The following is an 11,230-nucleotide window of genomic DNA, read 5'->3' on the forward strand; positions in this document are numbered from 1 at the left end:
CCTGCTGAAGAGTGTAAGTCGTGTGCACAGAACAGAGAGCCTAGTTGCGAGTTTACGTGTCATATGATTTACATTACTGTAAACAAGTGGTATAGACATGCCATAAAGGTTTCTGATGATAGAAGTGTGTCTGTGTATGAGTCACCAAGGCGCACACCTGCATATGAACTGTTCCCCATCAGGCCCTCTGAGGTAGTGTGTGTCTGCTGTACTGTATCCACTGCTCACCTGATAACATGTTGTCGTTCTTTATGGAGGGGAACTTGAGGGTCATCTCATGTTTGTGTCGATGTATCATCAGGTGGTCCTCCGTGGGGAATCGCTATCAAGTTTTTAAAAAGTAGGATTGTAAAAATTGTTATATGCAAGTGTAAAATAATCACACACATTCACTGTTATTCTCCCTTTAAAGAGTACAGCCTAACAGAGCATCAGCTGTGGTGTTGACTTCAAATGCTTTTTTTTTCCTTTAGGTATTTTTACACCTGCAGCATTATTTACAGTCTTTCACTCAGTTCCATGCTATTCTCTTTCTTTCTTATGAGTGAGCCAGTAATTGACTCCTTAGGCGTCCTCAGTACACCTCTTCATATTACAGGCAGACACACACACACACATCTCATTGTGTTATTTTATTTTACCTCGGCACACTCACCTGAGAACAGCCAGGAGCATTACACACGAATGGCCTTTCCTGGTCTGAGTTCATCACTCTGGCCGACTTCTCATAGAACTACAAAAAGAAAAACACACACACACACACACACACACAACAGAAGAGAGGAAGGAGAGGAAGTGAATGACTTGGGTTTCCCTGCCAGCACCCAAGAGGAAAAACACACATTCTGTGTCACACTAGACGTAAACTTGCCACCGCACCTGAAAAAGCTATGTGGTTATTTTCAGTAATAAACAGACTGTTTTCTTGTACTAGAATAACCTAGGATCCTCTAAATTGGCATCAAGATTGATGGCTTTGCAAAGACTGGAAACTGGATTCAGTAACTTCAGCACAAACTTTCATGTACTGGGAAAACATTTAACGGGACTAACATACTAATAGCTGCATATAATCGCACAGAAGCTGTTCAAAGAACACAACAAGAACAACAAATAAATAAAGTATTGCTATAGTACAGTAAAACCTACAACTACAGCTGCTACTCATTCAGTGGCCTTTTTGTTCAGCCAACTGTGTATACAGAGGTACATACATATGTTTATACATCTTGGGACAACTGTGATGAGTTTCAGCTTAAATGTGGGGGGGGAACAATGACATAAGAAACCATGTTTGAAAGTTCGATCCAAACCCCAACATCATGTTGAAACCACAGCTTCAAGGAGGTGTTTTCAATTGTTTGCTCTCACCACAAAGTGACAGAATCTGGTCTAGCACATACTGTATGGCACTCGTCTGGCAAAAACTACTCCCCGGTGGTAACATGAAATATTGATTTCCACTTATTCAAGTATTTTAAAGCTGGCACCATATAGTATTTTCAAGTTTGGGCTGTACAGTCTAAAGATTTAATTTTAGATTATTCAGTTGATATACACTTCGCAGTAAAAACAAGGGAAGTGGTGAAAAGAACAGCACTGCAGTTTATTTGCTCAACTTTAAAAAATGTTAAAGCTTATAAATAAGAGGACTGTATATTTGCTTACCTGTAACTACTGTCAAATTTGTGCTTTAGAAGTAATAGCTCAGTACACTAGAGCCATTTATCATGAAAGATGTGCGATGGCTTATCGCTGTAGAGGCTTTAATAATTCAAAGTGAAAAGAGGACAAACTTTCCCAGAAAAGAGGAGTGTGTTCTGCTGAAACTATAAAACTGATCCACATGCACATAAAAATTATAGGCCTACAAATTCTTTTAAATATTATCCTGGCTCTCTGTTTGACAAGAGAAACAAAATCACACACAGTAACACAAAGGATGCATTCTGTAGTTGCTTTAAAAATCAGTGAACATCCTGAGTATTAAAGCTGTCGGGTACCAAAAGCTGGCACTGAAAGCTTGGTCCGGTTCCTAGCTTATGTGTTCATTAAACAGTGATTTATAATTGTGTACTGCATTTTATTTAAGCTATTTTTATTACGATGTTTGTGTTAAGACATACAATTATTTAAATGATTATACTGTATATGGATTTATAGAAAAAATATACCTTAAACGGGCATAGAAAAAAGTATTATTTGAGTATTCTTTGGATTTGACCTTGCCCCTGACATATCTGGTGACTGCTGGGTTTTGTTCAACAAAGCGCCTCTTATTTGGAGGTTTTATCATTGCTCAGTGTAAAGTGTAAAAATATCATCCTTGCTGACAAACAATCTCAAAGTGGTATGCCAGTGCTAAAGATTCCCAGAACTGTCTGACAGATGTTTTAACAGATGTTAAGTGAGTATAACATGTGGTAAGGTAATCTTTATTAATTCCCTTCTAGGTGCAGTCACAGCACAGCACCCAGGGTCCATCTTCAGCCTGGAGCCACTGCCGTGATTACAGCAAGCAGGAAGACTGGTAACACTTAACAGGTCTTTTGTTATGGGATATGCAAACAGGGAATGAACATTTAAACCCCATAGAGGAGGGCCTCCGTTGGTCCTAGTGAGGTTTGAACCAAAGGCCTAACACGCATGTGAATATGGACACACATTTTGTGCTCCAATAAGTGAATTAGGCCTTCACAGACTATTTTAATGGTGCCTGGACAAAAACACATCGCCTCTCTCTTCTCACACCCTAAAAACAAAGCTAAAATGAAGAAACCTAGGGATGAAGAAGCTAATGCAGTTTGTTTATCATTTGTGATGAATGAAAAATCTCTAATATCACAGCTGTGATGCTGCACCATATAGCTCTCATTTGCTAGACACATACAACACAAAGTTTATTACTTTTTACCTTTCGTCATCATCGATTCATGAGAACTGCAACACATCTGAAATTCAAGCCGATGCCATGTCACGTGTCGAGCATGAATACCTTCATACACCATGTCACTGAGTGTCTTTTTCACGGGCGCAGACTATTTTTTCAAGCACAGTGAAAACACTCAAATATTGTGTTATGCTAAGCGCTGTTTTCCTAACAAGCTGTACTTCATGACTGAGCCTGCAGAACAGGGCCTGGACAGGGTCTCTCTGTCAGAGAGCAACGAGCCCTGCTCTCTCTCTCTGTCACCAGCTCGCTCTGTCTCTTCTACGGGGCCCCTAAAAACTCACCTGGTCTCCTTTGACACAACAAACATGACTAGCACGGTTGAGCCTAACCCTCAGCCCAAACTAAACCAAGGATGAAGCCCACAGACATGTTGCTAATTACTCACGTCTTGAATCAACACTGAAAATGCAGTTACATGGAACTTTCAGCTGTTTGTACACTACTTGTTGTCACAGGCTTTATTCTTGACTATGTGTAAACACCTATGAATCACTTCATTTACATTTTAAAGTTAACAATAAATAGAAAAGGATGTCACTTGAAAGCACAAATGAAAACTAAAAAAAAGATAATACATATCTTTTAAAATAGAAGCAGAAATGTAACTTTTATGTTCCTGTTTCAATTTCTAAAATAATATGAAGTCATTTCATTACCAGGAAATTCAAACCATATGAAGCACAAAACATTTAACCATTAATTCTGTGAATGCCTTTGTGAATTATGAAAGCTCTCACACTTCAAATTATCAGTACTCAACTCCCATCCCTTGGAAAGGGCACTTGGCTCTTGATATAGATGTTTTAGTTTAGCAGAGGAAATTTGGTTACACTTTACATTAACTATATCCTGATGTGTGCAAGGGGAAGGATTATAGGGTCCAGCGTTCAATTTCAAGAGGAACTGGAGAAGAATTCTCCAGGTAGACCACACATTAGAATTTAAACAACATGTTTAGGAAAAGAGGGGTTGGGGTGCAAAGGCATACAGGGTTAAAGCAAACACAAACATGTGCAGCAATTCAAATCTTCAGCTCCAGGGCCTTTGACACTACAAGTACAAGGTAGGATGATGGCGATCCCTGAGGCAGGGGACATGGCCCTGTTGAACTCACTGTGACACAAAAAGACTGCTGTGTAAACCTCTCTGGTCTCTTTCATAACATGTAAACCCATGACAGATATCACTAAAATGTTTATACCATTGTGGGAAACTACAGTATGTTTGCATTAAACATGTATAAGTCAAAATAAAATGTGGAGGCTTCTTTGTGCCCAAACTGCTGCCTGCACCATGTGATTGGTGTTATAATTTCTGTCATTTGACCCCTTCCTACATTAGTACAGTCATTACCAGAGGAATGTTTCACCTTGAGCACATGCAACAACCATCAACAAACAAACTCAATATAGATCATATTTCATTGCTGCAATGAGCCAGTTTGTCAATCTCAAAAGAAAAATGAAAACATTTTGTACAGCGCCTTGCAACAAAGAAGTTGGAAAAAAAATATGAAAAAGAATAGTCATTATCTTTTCTCAACCTGTAATTATATTCTATAACAGGTTCGCGTTTAAAAAGCGGCTTTTAAGTCAGTGTCAGTCTGTAATATTGTCAGCACTCCTAAATACATCATCTGGTGTTAACAAAGCCATTTAAAGGGACACAATAAAACTGGAAGCTTGCGCAATAATTTAAAGCAGCGTGCACGAGACGCAAGTGGTTATTGATAGGGTTGTCACATAAACATAATGAGAGCACAGTCATCAAATGATTAAAACATTTTTCTTTTTTTTTAAAGAGCGCCTCGTCAGCACAACCATCCCGAAAGTGCCCTCCACATTTCAGCGGCTAATCACGTCGCCTGGCCTGCAGAATGACGTAATGTTAGTTACAGTGCTGTTCACCAGAAAAAAAATCATAAATTTCATGGGAACGGGGGACATCGCTCGTTTCTTTTTAGCTGCCATGAGAGCCAAACCACAGAGCTATCACTTTCCAGACGATCAGCACACTGACACAGAGAGTCTGGGACCGGCGGCTCTGCGTATCCCGAGATAGGACAGGCATGACAGCGATGCGGGGCTCCAGCAGTGTGTCTGAGAGCGAGCAGAAAACCTGAAAGTCATGCCAAATTGGTGTAAATGGCAGTGCAACCGATCCCATGCAATAACACTGTCTGTAGTTTTTAGTCGGGCTTGACATGAACTCCTGCAGATGTGACAGACCGAGCAGCAGCAGCAGCAGCAGCAGCAGCAGCGGAACTTCACTCTGCTTCAACTTCAACAACAGTTAACAGGCCGACGCTCGGACACCGAAGTGAGAAGACAATGCACTTACTCTGGCGAAACTAACATGACACTTTCATCTCTTTTAACTGTAGCCATAAATTAGCTGCTTACACGAAGAAAAAGCATTTTGACCAGGGCTGCCGAACCGAACAACAAAACAAGCTGTTGCATGAAAAAAGGAGGGGGAAAGTAACAAGGATCGCTTTTTACAGGCGCATGCACGCTCACTTGCATGGTGGTATGAGGTTTGCAACTTACCAAACAAGTGCAGACAATGTGAAGCAGTCCCTCAGAAGAAACCACGTTGGACTGCGAAAAGATTACAATACGGTCTATTTAGAGAAGCATAACGTCACCCCGGGTGACGTCACGTGGGATTCCTGAACTTCTAAATCATTGCGGTCCGCTCGGAGGCGGCGCGAGCAGGGCGGAGTTTGCAAATACACACCCAGGGAGAGGCATGGACGGACGGGCATGGAGTGGGTGTGGTGCAGAGCCTACCAATTACACATGCAAATAAGTGCACTGTGCTGCATCTTGTCGCCAAAGGTGCAAAGTATTTTACTCTAGTACTCCATTTTCTACTACTTTATACTTCGACTTCACTACATTTCCGAGGGAAAAAGCTGCTGCACTAGTTACTTTGCTGATGTAAATTATCAATAGCCTACACAAGACAATAGAATATAACATTACAAGTAGATTATGATGTAACAGATTGTTTAAATTATTATAATTATTATAATATTAAAGTAGTTATATATAGTAATTAAAACAACCCCCATATTTATCAGTTGCTTGCACAATAATGTATCCATAGTTAAAACTCATATATAGAATATATATGATTCTGAAATAAGTCTGTCCCATCACCAAGCACCTAGAACATCACACATTTTTCACTCAAAAGACAATACTAAGGCACAGTAATAATAATACTAACTAATTTAGTTCAAAATGTTCATATTTTCTTGTTCACAAGAGGTCACAGGGAGCTGGAGACAACACCAGCGAACACTGGGAGAGAGGCAGGGTGTACCAGTGAACAGTCTATCACAGGGCTGACACACAGGCACGGACCTACAGTGACCAGTGAACCTAACCAGCGTGCCACCGGACTGTGGGAGGAAACCTCATTAGCTAACATGGAGAAAACCCACACATGCAAACTCCACACAGAAAGGCCCCAGTCTAGATTTGAACCCCAAACCTTTTTGCCCTGCAGCAGTGCTACAGTGCTTTCAGCCACACAGAAAACTTACATTTAAAATAGTCCTTTCTTACAGCATTGTGTCTGGAAACACGGGTATACCTGTCTTTTAAAGGGGCAGTAGTTTTATGGGTGTTCTTTTGCTCTCGTTTTTATGTATTTTCTGTTTTTATTGTTTCGTTTTTAAACTGTTCTTTTATTGCTTTTATTTGTTTTGAACCTGGACCTTGAGTCTGTAATAAAGTGTCATTCATTCATTCATTCATACATTTTTGACCTTTCACAGTAGGAAGAACACACCTGTTACTAATAACATTAACTGTGGCTATTCATGTCTCCAGGACAGTGTGACACACAAACCAGGACCCTGACACTGGCACAGGTAAAAAGAGTTCAGCCATCATTAATTTTATTATTTCCACCTGTGCTTTTCCTACTGTGACATCTCAGAATGTGTTGTGTGAGAAAGCTCTACTGGATTAGTTAGATACAGAAAATAAAGCAGACAATATTTGCCAGAGGGACGTTACATGAAACCAAGCCTTTCAATTACAAGCTGTTCATTTCATAAGGGAGTTTTGTAGTGATAGTCATGGCCAGATAAACCTGCTATAGGGCCCTGAGGCAAAAGTAACGTGTTGTGCCACCATTAAACTCCCATTCACCACTTTATTTTTAAAGTTTATTATTAAGCTGGACAGCTACCTGGCTCCAGGTTTGATCAAACACAAATTAATTTAGAAATATATACAACCTGTGATTGCAAAAGTGAAATAAAAAAGGCCTTGAACATAGTTTTTGTCTTCAGACACCACCTTGTGATTAGAAAACATGCCTGGACTCACCTATCAGTCATATACAGTAATTATTTCAATTAAATTAGCACAAACCATTAAGCCTGCAGCTTTCAAGACCCTTTTGTGATAGGTTTTTATATTTCTCAGCATCAAAACTACATGTTACTGTTATGAACAGCTCATTTTTGATCATACTCATATGAATCAAACTCATTTCAGCTATTTTCTTAGAGCTCAAAAAATTATCTTTAACCAAAGGGCCATAACCTGGAAGAACTTAGCTGTGTCACCAACAGCTTCGCTTTACATGAATTCAGCAAGTGAACCATATACTGTAGTTGTTCCAAACTGCTTTATCTGAAACGTGTACCTTAGGTACTGTACATTAGAAGACATTTAAACAGCTTTGGTGATCAGAGCATTTACAGTATGTCTGTATGCTGGAGCTCTGTGTGGCCTGCTTGTGCCAGCTGACTGTGTTTTCCTGGCCCATAGACACAGGTAGTGAAGCCATCCTTGGCTATGGAGATTAATGGCTCCTCACACATTGAGAAATGTTTACCACTCACCTGTGACCACTCCGCTAGACGCACTAAGAGCTCTGTCACTGAAACAATAACACAGTCTGAAAAGCCCTCATAACTCAAAGCGTTTCCGCCTCTTTCTTTTAACCAAGGCTTTAATCAAAGTTTATGACAGCCTTTTGTCTCTTTATTGCCAATATATTTCCCAACCAATCCAAACATTATCCTCCCAGAGGAGCAGACTATTAAGGCTGGAAAGAGCCAATACAGTTTGGGTCAGTGACCTACACTAAAGCTGATTTGATCTATATTATCCTAAACCTTTTATTATTATGCCTTTGTGCATTACTTGTGAGTAAGACCACCGAGGGAAGATTAACACCTCTGAGGATGCTTTGTTGAGGTGCAAAAGGTGAAGGAGGCTAAATGATAAAAGTTTCATACAAGTTTTCAATTTGTTTTACATATACGCACACATTAACTTTGTACAACAATCAATGCTCAAACAGATGAGCTGTTCCTGTCCTGCTCTTAGGTGACTATAGCTGCAGGGATGGAAATGTGGGGGGGCTCTCAGTGTCACTCCATGGCGTTACAACACCTCAACAAAAAAATTACTATGGAAATTTAAAATGAACGCTGTCAGGTTTGGCATGTACAGATGCCAAACAGAGGTTGTGGTGAACTCAATTAGAAAACCAGACGAACCGAGGTAGCGACAAGTTCTTTACTTGTTGTAAGCAAAACAACTAACACAAAGTCCAGGATATCAATCAGGTCGATAAGACAGTCCAGGGTCGGCGCCGGTAAACAGGTATAGCCAGGGGATCCAAACTCGAGGTCGGTACACTGCAAGCGAACAGAATCTGGGAGGGCATAGACAAAACACGGTGGTCAAAAAACGGTAATCCAAGGTGAGAAACAGAGAGTCAGGCAAGGTATAAGTGCTGGAGAGTCAGAGCTGGGGTCTAGAACAATCTGGCAGTGTCCTGGTGGGAGGACGCTGCCTAAATAGAAGTAAAAAACAGGTGCAAACAATAAGGAGCAGGTGAACTAATGATGATTAAATAAAAGGGCCAAAACTGAGGTGAAACAAAACAGGAAGTAATGTGAAAAAAAAGCATGACAGGAAGCAAGAGTGGCAGGAGCGTGACAAACGCACAATTAGTTTAAATACAGTGGTTCAGATTCATCACCCGACCCCTTGCAAATACAATTCAAAATGTTCATTTTTCCAGGATTAAAAAAAAAAGAGAAATTCTAATCAAATTCTAGTCCACAGAAGAAATTACACAATTGCAAACCATCATGTTTATTTTACCAAACGATGGAGGCCAAGTTTAATTTTATGTTTCTGTATTTAATTCTTCTAAATGTCAATGTTTGCATTAAGCAAAGTAAAGCAAGCTTCCTCTTTTAAAAATTGTGATAGCATGCATGCTGATTTGGTACAAGAGACAGTATTACTGTGGCAGAAGGAAAAAAACATCATGGTTTCACAAAAATAATTATTATATTATATTATCATACTATTTTAAGTAGGACTAATTAGGTATGCATTCTGGGCAAATTAAGATTCTTTGCAAACTAAAAAAAAATCCAGTTTGCAGCTTCAAGCTGTTAGCTTCTATTTACTTCACTTCATTTATATCACTGTTGAAGACTGGAGAGACATGGGTCCTGGGACATCAATAATCACTGTGGTGTAACTGAGAGCCTAATTCAACAAAACATATGTGCTGGGAGGCTCCCAGTAGATAACCCCAGTGACATTCCAACACTCAAACACTCGACCCTGTAACATTACATTAGGTGGCCAGTGAATGGTGCTGCGTGTGTGATGGCTGTTTAGATTTATGGCAGTGCTCAGCATTTGTGGCTAAGTACTGTACATCACTCTTTTGACATATGAACTTGGCCTCTGCGTGTGCCTAAACTGGATTATTAAGCACATTTGTAAAAATTTAAATGCACAAATATCATCTGGCTGGGTTTTGAAAAGTGTCATATAATATAAATGGATGATAATAAAGTAACTTTATACCCTTCATTGTAAAGATTTAATTTTTATAAATTACATTACAATAGCATATGGATAAATATTTTGGATTAATTTGTCAAGTGGTATTGTATTGCTCCTTCCTTTATAATTTACCTTGGCCTAAAAAACAGGTTTTATAAAAGTGCTACAAAATACAAATTCATAGTGAAGCTGGAAAATCTCAGTTCTGCAAAGTCTCAGGCCATATGACACCCAGTGAATTACACTGGATTAGAATAAGTCTTCCCTTGGTGTTAAATTATAAAAGAAGGATTCAGGTGTCTCTATGAGTATAAGTATCTAACAAGGAGCAAATTATCTTGTTGGTTAACTCCAACATATTTGCTTATTCCCAGAGTGTAACAGGGTTTGGTCACTTACCAGCAGCTGTAAAATGAGACTTCCCCTGCACGTTTCCACACCGATGGTAAATAACCTATTCAGTAAATCTCTAGTGGAGAAAATGTGTCTATTACCTCATCTACATTAATGGGCTATAACAAATTGAACAGTAATCATTAGCTGCGACTATGATAATTAAGTGCAACCATCAATAAATGAGGACAGGCAAAGCCAGCTTTTTAAATAAAAGCCATGAGCTTCCTCAAACAGGAGAGTAAGCGTGATGTCATGTTTTCAAAATAATGCCCAACAATGTTCTCAAGCACAAACTGGAAAATAGTTTTACTTTCACTGTCATGCTTGATCTCGAAATGGGCTGGGCCCAATGACCCATTGCACCATCACCAGGCACAAAATAAAAGTTACTGCTGTGCCAGTAAATGCAAAAAAACAAAACATAAAAACTGGAAAAGTTAAAGTTAGTAAATATTACTGCTTTAGTTTTGTAAAACCCCTGGCCAATTTGCAGCAGATCTGCCAATCTAAGAAATTCTAAATTTCCATAGATGCACACAAGGATACACACTTCCTACTTACATGTGTATTGCGCAAACATCAGGTTTTGTTGTGAAAGTGATTTGCATCACTCCCTGAAAGCAAACTTTTAAAAAAGTATTTCTTCATTTTCTTCATTCAATCTTTAATTTCTATTGGTCTGATGAGTACACAAAGCCATACTTGTTTACTTTCTGTGACACTAGAAATTTAAAATCTATTCTATAACTGACTCCGCCAGGTTACTGACTATTTTTATGACTGAGAGCATCTCATATATCAAAATGGCAATATGCTTTATCTAGTATGTCTCAATCTCAAATGACTGAATGGCTAAAATAACTTGACATCACATGATAGATAAACTGACACATTATGAATTTCAAATATATATGACACTGCTTTCTAGGATCAGGTATGTATCAACAGTCTTGGACAGGTTTAGTTTGGGATAATTACAGAAGACCTTTAAATTACTTAACTCAAAGAACACGCTCGACTTTTATTTATCTACTGA

General features: G+C 39.1%; 1 protein-coding gene across 4 annotated transcripts in view; it reads right to left on the reverse strand.

Moving 5' to 3' along the window:
• The window catches only part of creb5b (cAMP responsive element binding protein 5b), a 42,973-nt gene that overhangs the window by 30,909 nt on the left and 834 nt on the right, over positions 1 to 11,230 (reverse strand). For 3 of the 4 annotated variants that reach the window (XR_002275919.1, XR_002275920.1, XM_020612824.1), the window contains exons 1-3: positions 5,503 to 5,615; positions 656 to 733; positions 229 to 322 (exon numbers count right to left, since the gene is read on the reverse strand). Coding sequence is in view for 2 of the 4 variants with exons in the window: in XM_020612824.1 (XP_020468480.1) it covers positions 229 to 322; positions 656 to 709 (148 nt within the window). In the remaining 2 variants the exon portion in view is untranslated. Of the gene's footprint in view, positions 1 to 228; positions 323 to 655; positions 734 to 5,502; positions 5,616 to 11,230 lie in introns of those variants that run through there. The other variant, XM_020612825.1, reaches the window with a different exon arrangement.

The sequence above is a fragment of the Monopterus albus genome, unplaced genomic scaffold (assembly GCF_001952655.1).
Source record: "Monopterus albus unplaced genomic scaffold, M_albus_1.0 scaffold127.1, whole genome shotgun sequence".
NCBI classification, from domain to species: Eukaryota; Metazoa; Chordata; class Actinopteri; order Synbranchiformes; family Synbranchidae; genus Monopterus; species Monopterus albus.